A 24,191-nucleotide genomic window follows, 5' to 3' on the forward strand; every position below is an offset into this window, starting at 1 on the left:
ATAGAGTGGATGAATTTTAAATAATGTTAAATAAATTGAATATTAATGTAATTTTTTCTAAATTTTACAATTAATTTGGTCCATTTCACACGATTGACAGAAAGATCTTACCGATTGACAGAAAGATCTTACGCGGTAGTGTGTGAGAGAGAAATTACACTGTTGTCTGTGAGAGTGAAAAGTATTACGTAGTAGCTTTTGCTTGAGGATTAGAGACTGAACAATGTTCATGATTATATATATATATAGAGAGAGATCGATTGAAAGACTCCGAGTGCTGTCCAAGGTAAAAGATGTTTAAAAAATCAGAAAATCTAGAAAACAATCTAAAAATAATATGAAATAAATGTTTAAATAAAATTGTACAAAACACATTTAAATGAGGTATACAAAATAGATTATGAGATGCCTAGACAAACTCTTTTTATTTAATATCCCCAATGGCACCTAACTCGAGGATACTTGGGCTTGCCAAGGTGGTGAGACCCAGTTACTAAGTGAACCTGATTAGTCGATCAACGGAGAGATATAGATAATTATAGTTATCACTATAAATGGAGGATGCTCCCTTCTCAATAATACAAAAATAACCATCAAGGGATACTTCATTTGGAAAGGCATTGGGTAATGGTGGTAGCACTCCACACCCTAGTTATTATGTTGTGTTTTTTATTATCAGTATTAATATCATTTTATTAATATTTTTTTTAAAAAAAACTAACTCCTAATCTACTTGAAAAAACCGATACAAGCCCGTCTTAATTACCAAAAAAAAGAGAGAAAAAGATCCCTCCCTTGACCATACAAATCCCCACAAACTACCTCGTTTCCTTTGACCATAGAAATCCCCACAAACTAGTAAACGGTTCAATAACACCCTTTCCAAAACCAACCGTTATGACCTGTAGCACCCCTACCAAAACTAACCACTCGACACTTGTATTCCATTACATCCGACATAGACAATGTTACAATGTTACGAGATGTCTACAGAACTAGTTATGTTTTGGGATTGTTAGGACGGTCTATAAAGAGATTATTTATTTTTTATTTTATATATATATATATATATACTGAAGAGACTATTTAATTTTGGTACAAAGAGATAACAACTATTCTCATTCATTAGATATTAAATTGGATATCACAAAGTCCAATAATATTTTTTTGAGAACTTTTTATCTAATCAATGACACTCTTACCACTACTATTTTGAAATCTAAATTTTGAAATTTAAAAGATAAGAATGATTGTTACCTCCATGTACAAATGGTAAGTAGTCTCTTTATAAATAGTCCTTTGGTCAAAAGATCTACTTGAGAGAATTTTTTCTATCTGAACTTTTGGGAATTACTTAAAAATTACTAGATAATTATTCTTAAAAAAGCAAATTCAAATTCAAGTTTTCTAACACTTAGAACTCATCATCTAAAAAATGGATAGTCTCTTTTAAATCTTGTATATTATCTTTTTCATGTACATAGAGGGTATGACTAGGATTTTTTTTATTGAGCTTAATATATAGGTTGAATGGTGCATAGGGAGTAAATACAAATTATAACCGCGAGGTAGTAGGAAATCTTTTGGCTTTATATAGGAAGGACAACCCCATCTCCCTTGCTTCTTGCCTAATTAACCGCTCTCTCCTTAAACCTATAACTACACCACCAAGAACACTTCCCTCCCCTTCTCTCTCATTTTAAGCCACTACCTTTCCCTATAGCTCCCCCCTTGGGGGAACTAGGAGTCCCTCTCCTGATGGCACACTTCCGGACCACCACCACCACCACCACCAACTCTTTCTCTCTCCTCCTCCCCCTCTCTCTCTTACTCATTCTCTCTCTGAACACTCTCATTGAAGCCCAACTTCCACCGTTCATCGGAAATGGGCGAAAAGCCAATGCTAGAGAATTCTTGACGCACCACAATAAGGTGAGGATTGGGATGCAAGAGCCGCCGTTGGTGTGGGATCGGACGATCGCTAAGTATGCAAGGCGATATGCAGAGCATAGGCGTGGGGATTGTCAGCTGATTCACTCTATGGGTCCCTATGGTGAGAATATTTTCTGGGGTGGTGGCCTAGATTGGAGACCGGTGGACGCTGTTAGATCTTGGATCGATGAGCATCAGTTTTATAATAAGACGGCTAACGCATGCGCTCCATCCAAGTACTCTCTCTCTCTCTCTCTCTAAATGAATGAATCATGTTAGGAGGTATAGAGTGAGTTGGTAAAATACATTTAAAATTAATGTTTGACTGGTTTTGGTTGGTCTGATTGTTGTTTTTGACATATTGAATTGACTAAATTTTTTTGTTAACATATTTAAATTTATACTTTTGTTATTTTCTAAAAAATTGATTGGACCGACCAGGAGTTTTGAATAGACAGGACCGCTAATCCGTTGGGTGGCTAACCTATTTCTGAAACTCAATTTTGGACGGGTGAAAACTTCTTTTCCCTTTAACAAAGATGCACGAAGAAATGGATGATCTCACTCTTGAGAATGGGTTCTAGGTAAGTTGATAAGAGCAGCGGGTCCCACAACGTAAAGTCTAGAATTTCACTCTCATCATGTCTGAGTTAGAGTTAATATTAAGAAGGAACCCGTCTTTGCAAACTCTGCCGGTTCAACCGGTTGGGTCAAAACCTGATCGGTTCAGATTTTGGCCGGTTTTGGTAATTTGGCAGGTATTCTAAAAAGTATTAAAAAATATTATATAAAATCCCATAAAATAAGGGGCTTGTTTTTTATAAATTTGTTTTAAATGTTTTTTTTTTATTATTATTTTAGCAAAGATTAGAAAGTGTTTTGGCTATAAATATTTGTTTTTACATTTTCGCCATCTATTTTAGAAAATTTCAAAAATATGCTTGAGTACAAATCGATTTTTTAAAATCCATTTTTTCACTAATTTTCAACTTCATTTGGTTGTGCTTTGTTTAATCATGCTTTAAATATATTTTTCATATTGCTTTAGATTTTTGTGTACTTTTGTATTTTTTTCACGTTTTTAACTGGCCAGGACTTGTTCGGTTAGGCCAGTTGAACCGGTCAATTTATCGGTTACTCGAAACCAGGCCTTGGTTGGTTTCAGAGGCCCGTTTGATTTTTGGAACATTGGAAGGTATAGAATAGCAAAACTCATTTGGCAATGGGTGAGGTTTGTATAGGGCGCCCACCTTATATTATACAAGTAAGGCACACCTCTAAATTTTGCTAGAAGATGTAGTTTAAGTGTGGAAAACCTTTCAGTGGCTTGAAAATCCATGTTCAGTGCTGATTATAAAATTTAAACCTTCAAAGATGGTGTACATCAAGCATATCTATATGCGAAATTCTGAAAAATGATAGTCTATATAAGATAACTTATTATAAAATGTACTGTTTTTAGAATTTCAAATTCTTTTTTTTTTTCCTTAATATCCATATATTTGGAGGTTAAGATGATCAATTGGAAGGTTTCCTAACGTTAGAACACTCTTTTCTACGAGATTTTTTTGGTGCTCCTTACTTCTATACTTATAAGTCTCCAACCTTATATAAACTTTTTCCTTTGGAAAAATATGGTTGGGAAAACCTCTTCAATAATGCAGGACTTGTGGAGTAGACCTGCGTGGCCAGTTCCCATATTTTCAACGCTTCTAACAAAATTTGAGCTGACTTTGAAAATGTAAATACGTGCCCTTATTTTTCTTCATTGTACCTTCCTGGTTCGTACTTTACATCAGGGAAATTTATTAAGGGAAAAGTTTAAATAGAGGTGACGCTCCAAACAATTAAAGCCTACCTTAAAAATTTTATTAGAAGAGTTGTTTTGATGCTTAAATGTCCTCAAATTGATCATCTCGACATCAAGATGCATTGACAAGAGAAAAAATGGATTTTAAGTTTTGAAAATAGTGTATTTTGTAACGTATTTTTGGACCATCAATTTTTAAGATTTTCAAGCTTTAAACTTAATAAATAAAAATGAAAATATATTTTAAGGCTATCACAAAAATTTCCAGTATTAAAACGACATTTCTTGACACTATTTGAAAGTAGGCTCTAATTTGATTGTTTATAGCTTAGGCTCTATACAAACCGCACCCAGTTGTTAAAGGAAAACGGTTTGATAAGGCTGCAGCCCTATCAAAATAAGTAAAGCTTCGCCTCATAAGTCATCAAATTTTACAATTCAAGCATTGGAAAATCTTTACGAACACTATAGTTGTAAAAAAAAATTATACCATTTCAAGCTCTAAAAATAATGAATATTTTAAAAATTTGTCTAGACCGTCTATTTCACCCTAAAAATAAGTGTTCAAAGATCCACAAGATCTATATGATTTTATGAGCTCCAAATTTTATTTTTGGTGTTGAAAATTGATTTTAGAGCTATCATATAAATTTCTATGGCTGAAGGCTTGTCCTTGCTCTTCTCTCACGCTTATTCTCACTGCCTGGGCAGGTTGTGCGGCCACTACACCCAGGTGGTGTGGCGCGAGACCACAAGGCTCGGGTGCGCCCGCGTGGAGTGCAACACCACAGCCGTCTTCATCAACTGCAACTATTACCCACCCGGTAACTACTTAGGCGAGAGTCCCTTTGGCCGCTCGCACGTGTGATGCTTAATTTGAGGTCATGCCGAAGGGGGAAGTAACCCTCACACGTGTGATGCTTAATTTGAGGTCATGCACGTGTGTCTTTGTTTTATTCATTATTTGTATCATTGTATGAATAAGGAGAGGGGAGATTTTGTGCATCAATGTCCTCTTGCTTTTTTTCTCTCTTTTTTTTTCTCATTTAATACTAACTTTTCTTTTGTGTTTTCTTTTAATCTTTATATGATATTATGGGAAGGGTTCCTCAGTTATTGAGACTGTAGAACTATCTTTGGAATTCAAGCTTGCGGCCTCATTTTACCTTTTTTTTCTTTTCTTTTTTTTCCTACATGAAAATATTATCTTCCCATGGAACAAAATGTACATTCCCTCTGAGGCGACAACCGTTTCATATGGCATACTAACTTCACAACCAACATAATAAAATAATTAAATAAGCACTTTGAAAAAAGATTGTATACTACGAGATCATTTATCTCTATTACAAGGAAATCATAATTACTCTTAACCATTAGATGTCAAATTAGATGGTTTGAAGTCTGTTATGAAGATAGAGAATTTTTTTCTTTTTTTTTTTGGAACTTTGACACACTTACAACCACGTGATTTGAAATTTGATGGACAAGAGTTATTGATAACCTCTTTGTGCAAAAAATAAATGGTTTCTTTATATATTTTTCTTTATAACAATCCATGTCTTGGGATTGAACCATGTCTAGCTATTGGATGGTCAACTGGAGTACTCATAGTCCACTTTTTATTTTAAAAAGAAAATCCTCCTGTAGGTTACCGAATTTTGAGCACGCATACTATGCTCGCTTAGGAGGAGTTTTTCAATTTGAAATTTTGAGAGCCACCTAAAAATCGTTAGATGATTATTTTCAAAAGAGAAAATTTAAAATTCGAGTTTTCTCACGCTTAGATCTCATCATGTAAAAAAATTGGATGGTCTCTTATTAATCTTGAGGCATTATTTATTCGAGTGAATAAAGCGTGCAATTGAGAAAAAAAATATTGAGGTTAACCTAAGGGTTGAAGAGGTTACATCCCCAAAATTTGAGGTCTTAAAATTAATTCTTGGTAGGTTTTATGCGGAAGACTAAATAAACAATATACTCCCACGGTAGTACAATATCTTTTGGCCCGAATATTTCAAGTCGAGAAATTCATCATGCGTATGCCCCACCGAGTACACATAAATTTTGCTGCTGCTTCGTGCGTGGTGAATATCGGTTACATTTTTGGACCTTTTTGGACCTTCCGATCCAAAACGTTGATATCTTTTCCGTTTTGAGTTTCAAACCTGGCAAGTGGTTCATATTCTTGTAAAACGTGCTCCCTCAGGAAGGAAATGTACTTTTGCGTCCTGGTGAGAAAAGCCTAATAGGAAGGATTCTTTGGATCTAATTTGTTGGGAATCACTGAGTAATCTCAAATGGAGACATAAAAACAGAAAAGAAAACAAGAAAACCAATTCTTTTGATCTAATTTGTTGCAAATAGTTCCTTAGACTTGAACGTATATCCAAAGTTTTCAACTACAACACAATGTCCTATGGGTTCGAATTTCGCATTGTTTTACCCAAAAAGCAAATTTTCTATGATCCTTTTTACACGAATTAAAGAGATCTTAGGCACTGGTGGACTGTCTAATTTTTTTTAGGCCATGTAGGTCATGAGAAACTTTGTGAGATGCTATGTCATTCTTTTCCTCAATATTATATGGACATTGATCGAGTGTCTGTATCTATGAGGGTCACAAATGTTTAATATGATGTTTTAAAACTCAATACAGCTCGGCACATCCATACAATTAATTTTATAAATAAAATATTATGCTTATTTATAGCATTTTATATACATTGTGGTTGGATAGGTGGTAGACTTCATTGCAATTGTTTAGAAAGTACTCGAGTTCAAACTTTGCCATAAAGTCGTAATATTGTTTATGGAAAGTTCTTTATGTGCCGGGGGGATGCATATTTTCTTTTGCATCTGCCAAGGCATAGGATATCCATCTTAAAGATAGATGTTAGGGGGTAGTCCTTATAAAAATAAAAGTCAATGGTCTATAATTTTTTTAAAAAAATATATTTTTTTAATTTTTATGTTTTTTTAGAGATTATATATACCTAGAAACCATGTCCAAAATCTATTTAAAAATAAAATTTGAAGAGAGAATGCATATGTGCATATGAGTCCTAGGACTCAAAAACTGTATCCTATTTTTTAATACGTTTTAGCCAACCAAGTGTCTCAGACGTTGATATATGACTCCTTGGAGTGTCAAGGAGGCACTAATTTCCTCAGAACAGGCTATGTCAAGCAATACCCTGGCTAAACCCGCCAAACGGCCGGACCCTTTGCCAAGTTTGGGCAAGACTAAGCCTAAGCCCATACCATATTGTGTATGTGATTGGGCTAGACTGAGTCATGAACTGCTCGACCCTATAAGAACATGGGCGAGGCACTTCTGACTCAATCTTAAGGCCACATGTTGGACAGGGCCCAAGCTCAGCTGGGCTGGGCCACCCAACCCATCGCCAAGACTAAATGTTTGTTTGATTTGGACCACATAGTCCTTTTTTACCACCAAGCCCTTTTTTTCATTTATTTTGGTTACTGAAATTGGAGACTTCCTAAACCTTAAGCACTTTTTGAAAAATCATTTGTTGAATCGAGAATTGTCAGATTTCGACAAGATTAGGAGACTGGCAATAACAAACTAAATTGCCCTTAAATTGTCTAGGTCTCCCAAATGTTTTATAATTTTTTAAAATGGATTTCGTGAAATATAACCCAATTGGCTTGGACCTATTGTAAGCTGGAATAGGGGGATCAGGTGTGACCCACAAAGGTCAAAATTGAACTCGTGATCCTAACTATAGTTATCAAGATCGGGTAGATGACTGATCAAACCATTGAGCGGTGCCTTCGTCGATATGGTCCAAGTAAAATTTGAGCTTAGTTGAAAACCAATCAAAATCAATGTTTGACCGGTTTTGATTAGCTGGACCAATCTAAAACCAATGATTAACCAGCTAAATGAAGTTTGGTAATTTTTAATAAATTTTATATTTTTAATTATTATAATAATTTTTGTTTCTTCTTTTAAAATCCAGTCTAATAGGTTCGATCAGTAATTTGACCGGTTCTGATTGGGCCAAATCTCTCAGTTCAATGGCCATTTTGATTTTAACTACATGCCAAAACATTTGTGTCAAAGAATTGGTTGAAAAATGTACGATAAGGCAAAATCATTCGTGTGTCCTCATTGCTCGAGAAAGAAGAAATCAGCCAACAAAAAACAAAAGAAAAGTTGTAGGAGGTATAAGTGAAAGGGAAAGCATATAATGAGATCATTTACCTTTGGTACAAGGTAGTCACAATTAATCTTCATGTGAAATTGCGTGGCTACAATTATTTCATTGACCAAATTCAAAGTTCAAAAAAAAAAAAAAATCTCAAACTTTGTGACACACCCAAGCTATCAGATTTTACATCGGATGCTTGTAAGCAATTGTGACGTTTGTGTACCACAGGTAAATGGTTTCATTGTATATAATCCTAAGTGAAAACTTCAACATTATATTTTAGAAGGGAAATGAACTTGTGAGACCCTCCCACACCCATGTGTATAGGACCCCAAAGGATTACCATTAAATTTAACACTGATCTCTAGAAAAGTCAAGTCCCACACCCACGTGATAACTTTTTTATAGATCTATGCCAAATTTAATGGTGATCCTTTGGGGTCCTACACACATGGAGGTGGGAGGTTCTCATAGGATCATTACTCATTTTAGAATAGGAAAATATTTTCATAGGGTTGCATTGTAGAGATAGAGATAGTAGAGATAGTCGAGGATATATAGATAATTGATGATAGTTTTTAATTTTAAGTTTATCTTGTATTTGATGTAGATATCTCTCTTGATAAACTTAGATTAGTTCATTATTATCAATAATTGATTAGCCCTATATGTATAGGGGACTCTGTATATTCTTAATGAACCAATACACAATGATTTTCGTGGAGAATTCAGAAGTTTAACATGATATCAGAGCATGCAGATCTATTGCTGACCGTGGATTGTTCCATTACCGGATTTCCCTATTTCAGCAACATTCATTATTTGTTGGTTGGTTGAGCACACGCTAGATAGAAAAAGTCGAAGACATCTTTCTCCCTATCTTTGTTTCAATGGTTGTTGCAAAACTTGAGCATATTGCATGATTTGGGCACGTCATCTTTTTGTAATAGTTTTGTTGCAAGGCTTCCATCAAAGACTCCAACAACTTTTGCAATTGTTTTGTTGCAAAGCTTTCTCATCTTTTTTGTTGCGAACAGTGTGTTGCAAAGAGTTTTGCATCACCGACTAAAGAGGTACCTGCCATTTTGGGCTCTTGCAGAGTTTTGCATCACGGAATAAGTCATGTTGCAAGAATATTTATTGCCTTAGCCTAACAAGTTGGTGAGCCAAGATTTTTGTGGTTTTGCTGTCTTCTTAATCTCCGCAACAAGTTTTTTTTCTCCTCTAATTGCAAGGCTGCTATCTCTCTTTCGATTCCTCTAGTCGCAACTTAAATCTGTCTCTTACTTGTTCTCAAAGCATCTTTGGCCGATCTTTGGTGGATCTCCTTATCCGTGAATCTATCTCTTCCTTGTTCATCTCTTTACGTTTTTCTAATAAAAGTGGTGGTCCATAGGGACCATATTATATCAAAACTCTTGATATAATATTAAATTCTTGATCACGTCTGTGAGTTCTGATACAACTTACACATGGCTTTTGAAAAAGAAGATGCATTGGCATTAAAACTTTATGGAAAAAATTATCCCGATTGGCTGTTCCATTTTCAATTTTTTGTTGAAGGGAAAGGTGTGGAGGTATGTTGATGGCACTAAACCTGAACCGGCTACACCCAATATTAAAGATACCTAACAATGGAAGATCAATAATGCAAAAATTATCTCATGGATCCTCGATTTTGTAGATTTGGTTATTGGAAGGCCAATGAGAGGCTTCCATACTGCGAAAGAAATGTGGAAATATTTGGAAAATTTTTATCAGCAATCAAATCTTGCAAGACGCTTTCAAATCGAGTATGATATGTTTTTCTATAGTCAAGGGGAGAAAACTATTTAGGAATATTATGCTGGTTTCATGAACTTGTGGACAGAATATGAATATGTAAACTTGAAGGCTATCACTAGTGCTTGTTGCATTCAGAGCTTAATGGAGATAAATGATAACAGGAAGGTGATGCAGTTTTCAATAAAGTTGCATCTAGACTATGAGATTGTTCGAGCCAATATTTTGAATCGCGAAAAAATAGCAACTATGGATGCTACTCTTGGTGAGTTACTTCGTGATGAAACAAGAATCACGACCCAAGGCACCTTTAAGGGAAAGAAGGATATATAGTCTGTACTTGTAGCTCAACGGGCTAGAGGAGCACCGTCACAAAAGGATCCATATTTGCTGCAATGTTATGAATGTAAAGAATATGGTCATATAACATCCCAGTGTAAGAAGAGAAAATTTTGTACTTATTGTAAACGTGCTGGGCATATTATCACAGAATGTCAAAATCCTTCTCGACAAGGCAACCGAGCATTCAATACACGAAGACCTTTGTACAGGGCATACCAAGCTGCTAATAATGCTTTCAAGGGACTAAAAGTAAAGACCCCTCCATCCAATACTATTCATGCCCCAAATATGACAATGTCCCAGACATCAGATGATATAAAACAGTTGGTATAAAACTCTGTATGTACAGCTATCTCTGCTGCTTTCTTCGCTATGGGCTTGTCTGGTATGAACTTTCATATCTCCCCTAGTGTAAATCCCCTTTGGTTTATTGACTCAAGTGCCTCGAATCATAAGACTGGTGTGCACACAAGTCCAACATCTGCTAAACCATACCAAGGTAATAGTCAGATTCTTACCACTAATGGGGAGAAACTGAATGTTATTGGTACTAATAATCTTTCACTTTTTATCTCCCGTGGTACACTTTTTCATTTACATAATGTCCTCTTCGTTCTTAACTTAACTGCTAATCTAATATCTATGGGCCAACTAGTTGATAATACTTACAATGCTTAATTTTCTCGTGATGGTTGTCTAATACAAGACCAACACACTAGGAGCATGATAGGGAAGGGGCGTAGAATTGGTCGTTTGTTTGCCTTGGAGTTTGAAAAACCAAATCATGATACTTCTTTCTTTTCTCTATCGAATTCTGATTTTTCTGTTTCCAATAAACAATGGTATAAATTAGATACTTTGTTTCGTTCTGGTTCATTGCCAAATAAAACAGTTGATTTGAATTCTATTAATAAATCTTGTATTAGTTGTTCTTTGAATAAAAACATCAGTTTGCCTTTTTCGACTCGAGTAGATAAAACAACTACACATTTCCATCTTATTCATAGTGATGTGTGGGGTCCTGCTCCAACTTTATCTAAAATGAGATATAAGTATTTTGTTTTGTTCATTGATGATTATACCCGCTATACATGTATATACTTTATGCGCCATAAATAAAAAGTGTTCTCCCATTTTAAAACGTTTGTATCCATGATTGCAACTCAGTTTAATATCAAAGTAAAAATCTTACGGGCAGATTCCGGGGGGGGAATATTTATCAAATGATTTTCAGGACTTTTTAAAAACATAGGGTATTCAATCACAAAAAACTTGTCCATATACTCCACAATAGAATGACATAGCTGAAAGGAAAAACTGCTATATGTTAGAAGTTGTGAGGACCCTTATGCATGACTTTTATATTCTTCATAGTTTTTGGGTTGAAGCTGCATCAACAGCTGTTTATCTTATAAAATGCCTCACATCCTTGGTTTTGCATAAACAATCTCCATATTATCCTTATTTCATGTTCATCCTGATTATTCACTCTGGCATGTTTTTGGGTGTGTATGTTTCGTTCATCTTCAACCGTCGGAACGAACAAAATTTTCGATTCAAGCAGTCACTTATATTTTTGTGGGTTATTGTCCCGATCAAAAGAGGCTTCTATATTATGATCCAACAGCTCGTCATATAAGTATTTTTCGTAATGTTGTCTTTTTGAAAAGCATCTTTTATTAGTCTTCAATTACAAAATCATCAAGGTCATCTATTCCTTTCTTTTTAGATTTCTCCATTGATAAACCATCACACTTTTTAGTGCCTCAATAGCAAGGGCAACAACACCAATCCACGCGCACTCCATCTCACCAACCATAGGAAGGTCAAACCTCCACCCTACCTGTAAGTGATTCTTTTTTTACTCCTATTGATAGCTCTACTCAGTTACGACGTTCTTCACGTGTACCTCACGCACCTGATCGATATGGTTTCTCCTTTGATGATTTTGACTTTTCACTACAACCTAGAGAATTGTTTAATTCCCTTGATACGATTGAGGTTCCTTTTAAAGATCTAGATCTCTGTTTACTCCTTAGATCATTATTTGCCCTTTTAGATTCAGTGGATATTCCTCCCTCCTACTAGCAAGCCTTGACTATGCCTTGTTGGAAACGATACTTGGGATCTTGTTCCGTGTCCTCCTCACACATCTATTATTGGCAGTAAATGCGTTTTTTCTATGAAGCTTAAATCTGATGGAAGAATCAAATGATATAAAGCATGATTAGTTGCTCAAGGTTACAAACAGGCGTATGTCATAGACTATGATGAAACATTTGCCCCTATTATTAAAATGACTACTGTACGAACCGTAATTGCCCTCTCCGCTATTTGTCAGTGGACTATATCTCAAATGGATGTGAAAATTACATTTCTCCATGAACATTTGAAAGCGACAGTATATATGCGACCTCCTCCTGGTTGTTGCAATTATAAATCTATGGTATGTCATTTGAAAAAGTCGTTGTATGGTTTAAAACAAGCTTCAAGAGCTTGGTTTGAACGATATCGATAGGTCGTTCTGCATGATGGGTTGAAACAAAGTACTCATGACTATTCGCTATTAATTCATCATTGTTCTTCAGGAATAACAATTCTTCTCCTATATGTTGAAGATATTCTCATCACAGGAGAACCCCTGGATAATATCCGACACTTGAAAGAGCTTCTCAGTCAATCATTCAAAATGAAAGATTTGGGTATGTTAACTTATTTTCTTGTTGGAGATTCATTATTCCTCTAATGGATACAGAGTTAACCAGAAGAAATACACCAAAGACTTGATCAAACTGGCCAACTTATCTGATGAGAAACGAGTGGATACACCAATGAAAGTGAATGTAAAATTTATAAATGATGATGACGACAAAGTTCCGGATCCTACTCTTTATAGACAACTGTTTGGGAGTCTACTTTATCTCACTATGACTCGTCTAGATATTTCTCATGCAGTTCAGGTCGTTAGCAAATTTATTGTTGATCCTCGTCGCATCCACCTCTCTGTTGTCTATCGTATTATTCGTTATCTACGGGGTACATATCATAGAGGTCTATTATTCTCTTTTAACTCTTCTCTCCAGTTACGAGCCTATGCCGATGCAGATTGGGCAGGATGCCCCGATACTAGATGCTCAACCACTGGGTGGTGTATTTTTCTTGGAGATTCTCTCATCTCATGAAAATATAAGAAACAAAAAACTATGTCTAAATCTTCTGCAGAAGCTGAATACCGAGCAATGTCCTCAGCTTGCGGTGAAATTACTTGGTTGAGAGGCCTTTTACAAGACCTCAATATTCTTCATTGAACTCCTACACCATTGTATGCTGATAATATGAGTGTCATACGTATTGCGTCAAATCCAGTGTTTTATGACGGCACAAAGCATATAGAAGTTGATTATCATTTCGTTCGTGACAAGTTTCTAGCTGGAGAAGTTACACTCCCATATATTACCTCCCAACAACAACTTGCAGATATCTTTACCAAGGCAATGACTCGTGCTCGTCATGACTATCTCGTTGACAAACTGATGATGTTCACCCAACCTCAATTTAAGGAGGAGTGTAGAGATAAAGATAGTAGAGATAGTCAAGGAGATATAGAAAGATCTTTTATTTGATGTAGATATCTCTCTTGATAAATATAGATTAGTTCATTATTATCAATAACTGATTAGCCCTATATGTATAAGGGATTTTGTATATTTTTAATGAATCAATACCCAATGATTTTCCTGGAGGATTCAGAAGTTTAATATGCACCTTATCGCTTGAGAAAGAAAAAATTAGCCAACAATTTTTATTTTTGCTGTTTTAACGAAAAGAAATACGTAAAAGGTATAAGTGAAAACTTTCGCATTACCTTTTAGAATAGGAAAATGTTTTGATGAGGCTACAACCCAATCAAAACAAACAAACCTCACCTCAAAACTTATCGAAAAATTTCAGTTTTGATATTGGAAAACTTTTAAATCGATCATCTCGATTTCAACCATTATGGTTGTTGAAAAAATTTAGGATTTCAAGCTCTAAAAATAGTATATATTATAATAAGTTGTCTAGATTGTCCATTTCACCCTAATAATTAGTATTCACGGATCTGCAAGATTTGTATTATTTTTTTAGCTTCAAATTTAATAGTTGGTATTGACAATTGATTTTAGAGCCCCCGTAAGAAAATTTTGATACCCAAAGTGCTTTCCAAATGAGGATATAAGGTGAGACTTAATTTTGTTTTCATAAAAATTAGGCCTTATAGAAATGGCATCTTTTAAAATAAAACCTCAAATATGCATCCACATGTGAATAGTGGAATAATGGATCCACGTGTGAAGACAAATATACGGGGAATGTTTCCCACCTCAAGATTCATTTTATCACGAATTAGGCCATTTCATTTCATAGTAAAAGTTTTAACCGTGATATCTTATTTGCATACATATTTGCATGAATCAAGCGTATAACACACGATTTACATATGTAAACATTTCTCGAAAAATATCTACACTCGAATCAAACATATCCTAACTTTTTATTTGCACGCACTGACACCTTAATACCCAACGTGGAGATAAGGGACCAGCTCTCAATTGGTCCAGGGCCAGCTTGAGCTTCACAGAAATTCTTTTTCCTCGGTGATTCAAATTTAGAGAAGGCTTAAATTCATATTTTATTTTATCAATTATTTTTTGGGACATGATTGGGTTTTAAATTATTGTTATTCCTCAAAATTGGGGTTTAAACTATAGGGTACCAAATTGTTTTTTTTTTAATTATTGGGACATGATTGGGTTTTAAATTATTTTTATTCCTCAAAATTGGGGTTTAAACTATAGGGTTTTTTTTATTATTAAGGACCCGGTTTTTATACGGCCAAGCCTGCATATGTAGAAATGCGGGCCTATTAATTAATCTATTTTTGAAATAGATTTTGGACTTAATTTTTAAAGACATTTAATCTCTAACATGGAGTTCATGAATAAGAAAAATTAAATAAAATTTTAAAACTAGAATTAATATTTCTAGTAATAAAACATTTGGACCCTTAGTTTCTATTGTTTTTTGATAGAACACTTACTTGCATCCATTTTTAAGATGGATGCTTTGCACTTTTGGAAACGCATATGTAGTCGTACGGTCTAGCCGGCATGAAACAATTTTTCTTTTATTTAATTATTATGGGATAGTGTGGTCAATTTTTTAGTTGTTAGGATTGACATCAGGTACTTTCACGATCAAGTTAGTTAACTAAAATTCATGAACTTTTCTTGTAATCTTCAAAACATTTGATCTATAAACTCACAAAGTTTCGGCCTCTAACAAAGTCAAGTTGACCGCAGCCTACTCTATCTAAACAAAGCTCGTGACAATAAAGCCTACTCTATCTAAACAAAGCTCGTGACAATAGTGTTACAAATAGAATTTATTTATTTTTAGTACAAGGATGTTTTAATCATTTTTATCTGTTACATTTTAAATCGGATAGTTGAAAGTATGTTATTGACGAGACTCAATATTTCGAAACAAAATTTCTCCAACTTCACAATATACATCAAGGCATCCAATTTGACATCTACTAGTTAGGAGTGATTGTGATCTCCTTATAACAATGATAAATGGTCTCATAGTATACAATCCTTTTATTTATACCGTTTAGACATCTCCAAAATTTGTGAACTTTCAAAGCAACAATCCCAGACATTTCCGCACCTTCGTAAACAATTTGAGCTTGATTGAGTACTAGAATCATGATCAAATAAAATTTACCATGAATTATTATTCACAGATTGTGTTTTACAAACTGTTACTGGCTACGTTCTTATTTCAATTTTTTTGAACCCCCTATATATGTCCAAAATTTATGAAACTTTTGTTGAAGGTCCCCAATGCATTCCCTAACTAAATAAAAATAATTGTCTTGATCACTGATGGAAAACTCGGGCGCTCACTCTGTTATATTAGAAGCAGCCATTAGCTGGTTACTGTTTTGGGTGGTTTTGGTGATCGACCGGTATTTAAAAAAAAAACAATTAAAAATATATATAATTCTCAAAAATAAGGAATTTGGTTAGTATTGCATTATAAATATTCTTTATATTATGCTAAAGATTAAAAATTATTTTGGTCATTGATACTCACTTTAATTTAAAAATTGATTCATTAAAATTCATTTTTTTCAGTAATTTTCAACTTCATTTGAATGCGTTTTGTTTTAATCATTATTTATATGCTTTTTATATTTTAATAGATGTTATATATATATATATATATATATATATATATATATATATATATATATATATATATATATATATATATATATATATATATATATATATATTTAACACCTTTTTGACTGCCTAGGACTTGTCCGGTTGGAACGGTTGAATCGGCCAATTTACTGGTTAAACCGGTTAAACCGTTTCCAGGCCCATGTCCGGTTAACCACTCCACTTTGATTTTGCAAACACTGGTCTTGATTGAATGTCATAACTTAACCCACTTGAGCTTGTTGTCTACCGCAGACTACAACAAAGGAGCACCTCCAAATTGTCAAAAAAAAAAAAGAAAAAAAAAAGACAAACAGATGAGCACCTCCTACTTTTGAATTTGTTTATACCCTTAAATGATATCCCACTAACATAAAATTCACATAAAAAATTGGCCTGATTGGAGGTCGTTAAGGTAATCTGATCGAAACCATGGTGAACTCCATTTAGTAGTCCGCTGTAAACTGCAACATATCACCAGTACTCGATTTTCAATTTTTTTTTAAACCTTCTTGTTGATCTCCAAATGAACAATATTTCACCTAATTTGACATCCAATCCACCTAATATTCATCCACCTAATTGTTTATGAACGCAGTTGGCATGCTGGCCAAGCCCGCACTTGTAGAAATACGGGCCCCTTAATTAATTTATTTTTGAGATGGATTTTTGGAACCAATTTTTAAGGATATGTAATCTCTAATATGGAGATCATGAATATAAATAAATAAATAAATTTTTAAAAATAAAAATTATGATTTTATAAAAGAAACATTTTGGCTGTTAATTTCAATTGTTTTTAGGTCGATCACATATTTGCATTTATTTTTAAAATAATCGTTTTATACATTTGGACTGCATATGTAGAAATGCGTTCCAGCCCGCATGAAACAATTTTCCTTTTTTTATTTGTAGCGTTATTTGATCTTTTATAGATTTTTTGGAAGTTTTGTACCATCTTGAGACATCATCATGGGTTTTGGGTATCGAGTTTTGAGGCTGAGGATCTTATAGTCAAATTATTGTTTTGAAATGGACCGGGTGGCAATAGACCGGGTGGTCTGGATGTAAGCCAGCCTCCTTTTTTTGTTATGTGCTTGTGACTCAACACTCTCAAGTCTCTTGCATTGTGCTCATAATAATAATGTGAGATTTATTAAAAGGGTGCGGTTTGTATAGAGCCTAGGCTCTAAACAATCAAATTAGGGCCTACCTTCAAATAGTATCGAGAAATGTGATTTCAATATTGGAAATTTTTTTGATAGCCTTAAAATATGTTTTCATCTTTATTTAGAAAGTTTAAAGCATAAAAAATAATGTAGATCAAGAGATCTATAAAAACTTGAAAATTTTGAAAATCGACGGTCAAAAAATGCGATACAAATATATTATTTCCAAAACTCGAAATCCATTTTTTTCTCATGTTGATGCATCTTGATGTCGAGATGATCAATTTGAGGATATTTGGGCATCAAAACGACCTCTTCTAGTTAAATTTTTGAGTAGTCCTTAATTTGATTGATTAGAGCCTAGGCTCTATATATACTTTTCCCTTATTAAAATGCTTATAGTATTCAACATATTACCCAATTGCAACTATTCCAACTCATGATCATCTGTCTTTTGATGGGTATTTTTAAATGAAATCAACAAATATGGATAGAATGTTAAATAGTTCATAAATTATGATATTTGAATGGATTCCCCAAGAATAAATAAGCTATCACCACACTATAGTGAAAAGGAAGATTCCTCCTTTGTTTTCCTTGAATTTTACTCGGTGCGGCACGGCCCAGCCTTGATAGGGCTAGGGTTGAGCTTGCGCCGGCTCTAGTGATTATAAGACGCGCATCATTCTCAAATGATCCGTCCAACGTTGATAGAGAGCTCCGCACCATTAAATTAAAATAAATCTCTTTTCACGTTCTTTTTCCCTTATCACCATCCAACTCATCAATTGGACAGTGATAATTTTCATGAGTACATAACTTGTGTGGTCAAGACACAAGAGGATCACAATGTATTTTCCAGTGGAGAAATAAAGTCCATAGATCACAGTTTTATATTCTTTGGAACACTATTTATCCTTTTTTTTTTCCCCTAAAACGTGTTCAATAATTTTGAATTTAGTCTATTTTGATTGGCCGAAGACACCGTCTTCTTTGCGCAAAGCAAGGTAAAACTATCAAAATTACCAAAAAGAAAAGTATAGAATGAGACCATTTACCTTTGATACAAGATGATCACATTAATCTTTGACCATTGGATGTGAAATTGGGTGGCTGCAATTATTCCATGGACCAAACTCGCTTCAAAAGAAATTTTTTCGAACTTTTTAATACATCCAAGCTATCAAATTTTACATCAAATGGTTGTAAGGAATTGTCGGCACATTGTACCAAAGATAAATGACTCATTGTATACAATCCCTTACCAAAATCAACTCAACTCGAAGTGAGGGAAATCTAATAACTCAGGTTTACCGTTTGGTGGATTATAGTGTCGGATCGGTAGAGATCACCGATCCAATGGATCTAAATATGTAATTTAGAAAATATGAAAAATAAGAATAACAAAAAATTAAAAATAAGGATTCATGTTTTTTTTTTGGGGGGGGGGTAAGTATAGAAAAAGATTATATAAGAGAGAAAAATATGTCTTTAATGATGCAATAAATTGTCAATATTTTTCAAAAAGAGAGAGAGAGAGAAATATGACGTGTTTTATGTACATATGAAATCCACCGTCTAAAAAATTGAATCAAGAAGGAAGGGGGCACCTTTTTTCATATTTTAGGGGGCATGAGCTTTTATTTTCTTTTGAATTTACCGATCATTATCTATTCCATTTGGTGTCATACCTAAACTTTGGACCCAACCCAAGAATCAAAATATTTATATATTTAAATATATTCATAAATTGCAATCCAAAAATATGATGTAAGACCCATACCCGGACCTGATTGGACCCAGACCCAACCTCAAATAGTGTTCAGATCCAAGATTTGGACCCAAGGCCAACCTGCCGGATCCAAAGTTTGAACCTATACCTGGTCTCAAGTCAGATATAAGCGTAAGGTTAGGGTCGAGTGCCACCCTGGGTGGAAATCCAAGTGCATGGCGTACAAGGGGTCTGGGTTCACAGGGGAAACACATGACAATGAAGGTGTCCGTGTCATTGTGAAGAAAGAAAAGGGCATGATGATCAAGGTGCCCATGCCAGAAGGCGCTTTTTCCGTACGCGCTCTGGCCCCCTCCTTTCATTTAGCCTCAAGAGAGATGTCCGTTAGCAATTAAATTGGACCTAAAAATTCTCTTCTGTTAACAAACCTCGTCATTTAATATTAGAGCTCCTTGAGTGAGAGAAAAAAAAAGAAAAAAAAAAAAAAAAAGAATCAGAGCTCCTCCTCATCTTTTTCCCTCTGATTTTTTTTTATTTTACAGAGTTTATTTTGATTGTTTCCTATTATTTATTTTAATCATTGTGGTTTAAGCAGGGTGGTGGCCCTTTTAAGGACCAGAAAAGTGGCATTTTTCAGAAGGCCATTCATTTTATTGATTTTTCTGGGTGAATTTGCAATGGGGTGGTCTCCTAAATCTGCAACCAATGCTTATCTCGACACTCTAAAGCTGGTAAGATCATAACATGCATTTTATTTATTTTCTATTTTTTTTTTATGTATTTTCTTACTTATTATTAATTCATTTCTTTATTTAGCTTTGTTCTTTCTGGTGCTACAAGACATCAAAAATCGATGTCAATCTTTTTTTCCTTTTTTCAATTTAATGGGAATCACTGTGTTTTGCAGTGGATTTTATTTGAAATCTGTGGCATAGATATGTGCAAATTTTCTGATATTTAATGAATTTTTTAATGCAGATTGTCGTCAATGAATTACTTTTCAGAATAAATCCAATTCAAATTTATTATTTTTGGAAATTGATTAACTGAATGTAGAAGAATAACGATACTGGATAATAGAAATATAAATGACATTGATATTATTAAGGAGCATTAATATCCATTTCTCATTGAAAGACGATCATTTAGAACATACATCAAGAAGTGGGGTCCAATTTCTTAGCCCTTGGATCGCTATTTGTGATGGTTGGATGAATTTATTTGGCTAAATTTTTATTGTCAATTGAATCCTACGTCCCCATCTTAACTAAATATAGGATCCAAGGGCGGGAAGGTTATCATTTTCCTTTTTTATTATTCATCATCATCATCATCATCATCTTAGTTTTATCGTAACTATTTGGAGTAAGCTACACGAACCCCTGTTATGCTATTATGTCATTTCCTCTTTTTAATTATATAAAAAAAAATTAATATTAGCCAAAAATATTAAAAAAATTTAGCTAAATTAACATTGCCCACTTTTTATTAGATTTTGCCCACTTTTTATTAGATTTTACATGGATTCAATGGAGGATTTGGAGATGGTGGGAATAAAGGGATGAAGCATAACCTCATAACGGTTGCATTCCATCAAATCATTATTCCACCAAATTCCATCCCTCTACTTGTTCTCTGAACTCCACATATGTGGCATAAAAATCCTAATTATTATTTTTTTAAGAAATAAGAAGATATATTTTTTAATTATGGATGCGATTTAAACAAGGTGGCAAGCTTCCTTGTAAAAGTAGGGGGCAGTATTCTATGTCGTGCATTATACATATACAGTGTTGATAAGACAATGTCAAAAAATAATACCCTGTTTAAAACATCATCAAAATTACACCATCTAAATAAAATAAATTTTATATTATTAGAACCTTATTTCTAAAAGAAAGATCCCGTTTTATATTAACCAATTTTTTTTTTTTAACTTGTATACCTACAGTAAGTTGTATACAACTGCAAAGCATTTTTACATTAAAAGCAGACACCAAAGTTTCTTAAGTACTTCAACATCATCTTAAACCTTCTCAACCTTCCGTTTCAATAGGGACACGTCATTCCTCTTCTAAAAAATTCATAAGGTTTTTTTTTTTTCCTTTTCTTTTTTTGAACTTCAAATGGACAACAAGATACCCGAGATATCTCCTGTTGAAATTTGAGGTCTGAGGCAATTTTAAGAACGGTAGGAAACTTTAGTGGGCATAGGATATAAATTTTCTCGTACAACCTTGTCACCAGCTCTTTTTTAGTATTAGAGAAAAGCATTATAGCAAAAACAATGATTTTTGTTTTAAGGGATTGTATATTATGAGACTATTTATCTTTGTTACAAGGAGGTCACTATTACTTCTAACCATTGGATATCAAATCAAATAGCTTATGGTGTGTCAAGAAGTTCGAAATTTTTTTTTTTTAAGCTCTAAATCTAATCAATTAGACTCTTTTAATCACCCAATTTAAAATCTGACAGACAACAGTGATCGTGACTACCTTGTATTAAAAATAAATGACCTTTCTATATACTTTTCCTTGTTTTGGTTTTGATTAAATTGTAACGCATAATAAGTGTTGACAGGTAAAAGAATCAAATATTGAGTCTCATGGACATTACATGATTGTAAATTTCCCTATAATTGTCAACAATAAGGACTACACAATCATGATACTGATTCTAGTTAAGCTCTTAACTTTAAAATCATATTATTTTTTGTTCTTTTGAATAGGTTTAGTTTGGTTATCATGAGGACAAATCTCAAGGTTGGAACCCTTAACCTCCTCTTAAGTGTTGGTGGGACACCACTGGACCCAAGGCTACGTGAGAGCTATTGGCTACTTGGAAGGTCTTTCATTATATTTATAGAAGTTGCTTAGGCACTCGATACACTTTGGTTTACAAATGCTTATCAATGGCAATAGTTGTTTGTTTTTACTCTAAGTGTGTCTTTTAGACCTCAAATTTTTTATGTAACTTCTTCAACTCAATGTCCAACTTAGAAAATTCATTCACACTCCATAGATGCCAATAAAAATAAATAAAAAATTAGGATTCGACAGAAGCTATCTAAATTTTGGACAGTGAGATCGAAATGTTTGGATACTCAAAATTTTTCAAAATTTTATTTTTCTTTTTCAAAAATACTCATATGGTTATTCTAAAGTGGATCCCGCTTTATAACTCTGAAATTTTAGACCAAGAAAAATTCTCCCAAGTTTGTCTTTTCCCAAGGGAGTAATTATATAGTGCACTCCTGTGGGAGTACAACATAAGTACTTTTTTGTTGGATATGCTGGATTTTTCAACCTTGGATGTTGTGTTGCATATATTGCAACCTTTAGTTTGGATATGAATACATGTGTTTACATTGCTCTCGATAACTATGATAGACTTACTATCTCCCTCTTTGTTCAGTGCAAATCAGAGCAAGAAAAAGGCCATGAGCAGGTCAGAGAACCAGAGAGCAATGAATACCTATCAGCCTTAGCAGCAGGCATGAGTGCACAACTCATAGTTGAAGTCTCCAATGGTGTGTCTCCATCCACTATAGCCTTAGCAGCGGCCGCCCGCCAAACGGGAGGTCGCCTTGTGTGCATTTTGCCTGAGCCCAACACCTTAGATGAGTCAAAAAAGGCAATCAAAGAGTCAGGTCTCAAGGACATGGTTGAATTCAAGGTTGGTGATCCCTTTGAGCTGGTCCCAAGATATGAAAACATTGATTTTTCATTAGTTGATTGCAAGAGTGATGACAATGTGGGTCTCTTTAAGTTGCTTGATGTGAACCCAAGGAGGTCAGTTGTGGTGGCCAGCAATCTTAGTGGGAGTAGAAAGGGGGTGGGAGGGAGTGTGAGTTCAATGAAGGGAAAGGAAGGGGTGAGAACTGTGACAAATCCAATTGGCAAGGGAATGGAGGTGACAAAGATAGGGAAAAGTGATGAGTTTTTGAGGGAGGTGAAAGAGAGGAGGGGAATTGGGATTCCTAAGAGAGCAAAGAGCAAGTGGGTTATGAATGTTGATGAGGAGACAGGGGAGGAGCACATATTTAGAGTGCCTAGGAGCATTTGAATTTTCATTTGAGACTGCCTATGTCTCCATTGAGCATGGAGCTTTTGAACATCTCTCTCTTGGAGAAAGTTTTGGTTGATAGGCTATTTACTTTACTATTGATAAATAAGGAATTTTGCATGTTACTTGGTATTTATTGATGTTGATCAAGAACGGGAAGGACAAAAAGTTTTGGCATGAAAGGGGGCAGGAGTGTGGATCAAGAGTCAAGGCACATACAAGGTGCCTAGTACAACTCCCCTTCAAAAAACTTGCCATCAATTTGAGGATCTATTGTCAAGTGAATTTACATTTTTTTGTATATAGGATCAAGTTCTTTTGTTATTGATGAGTTTCGATATTCTCCATTGTCCTCAATAAATGAGTTAGATGGATAGATGAAGCTTACTAGATTATATAATGTATGATTGCTTAATTTATTCGTGGGAAATTTATTCCAATACCATAAGATTTGGACTATTTTAAGATTCTACTCGTTTATGTTGATTTGATTTCAAAATACCCATCAAAAGACACATGGTCATAGGTTGGAATAGTTGCCATTGGATGATATGTTACATAATCATTTATGAGTATTTTGATAAGATCATGTATAATATGCTCCCTTGGGAGCATAATTTGTTTCGCCTGCCTCGATCAAATGACCTACTTGGGAGGATTTTTCAATTTGAAATTTAACCACCATAGATAATTATTCTCAAACAAAAATTTGAAAAATTAAACGGTTTCTATTCAATTTGCAGACATGATTTTCTTTCATGTGCATAGAGGTTGCGATTCATAAACTTTTTTTATTGAGGTTAATCTATGCATTAAAAAGGTTATATTCCCAAAATTTGGGGTCCTTAAACTAATCGGTTATCCGAGTGAGTAAATGGACGCTATACTCCAAACGGAGTAGAATA

At 34.3% G+C, this 24,191-nt stretch overlaps 2 protein-coding genes across 2 annotated transcripts; both read left to right on the top strand.

The window, feature by feature from the left end:
- Positions 1 to 1,673: 1,673 nt before the first annotated feature.
- LOC18442373 (pathogenesis-related protein PRMS) lies at positions 1,674 to 4,889 on the top strand. Its single transcript, XM_006852592.4, has 2 exons — positions 1,674 to 2,168; positions 4,454 to 4,889. The coding sequence occupies exons 1-2, from the start codon at positions 1,759 to 1,761 to the stop codon at positions 4,608 to 4,610; spliced, it is 567 nt and encodes a 188-aa protein (XP_006852654.3). The 5' UTR covers positions 1,674 to 1,758; the 3' UTR covers positions 4,611 to 4,889.
- A 14,782-nt stretch (positions 4,890 to 19,671) lies between these two features.
- LOC18442374 (uncharacterized) lies at positions 19,672 to 23,745 on the top strand. Its single transcript, XM_006852593.4, has 2 exons — positions 19,672 to 19,948; positions 22,636 to 23,745. Exons 1-2 carry the CDS (start codon positions 19,895 to 19,897, stop codon positions 23,284 to 23,286), a joined length of 705 nt encoding a protein of 234 aa, XP_006852655.2. The 5' UTR covers positions 19,672 to 19,894; the 3' UTR covers positions 23,287 to 23,745.
- Positions 23,746 to 24,191: the final 446 nt, after the last annotated feature.

The sequence above is a fragment of the Amborella trichopoda genome, chromosome 1 (genome assembly GCF_054954075.1).
Source record: "Amborella trichopoda isolate Santa Cruz 75 chromosome 1, AtrichopodaSantaCruz75HAP2 v2.0, whole genome shotgun sequence".
NCBI classification, from domain to species: Eukaryota; Viridiplantae; Streptophyta; class Magnoliopsida; order Amborellales; family Amborellaceae; genus Amborella; species Amborella trichopoda.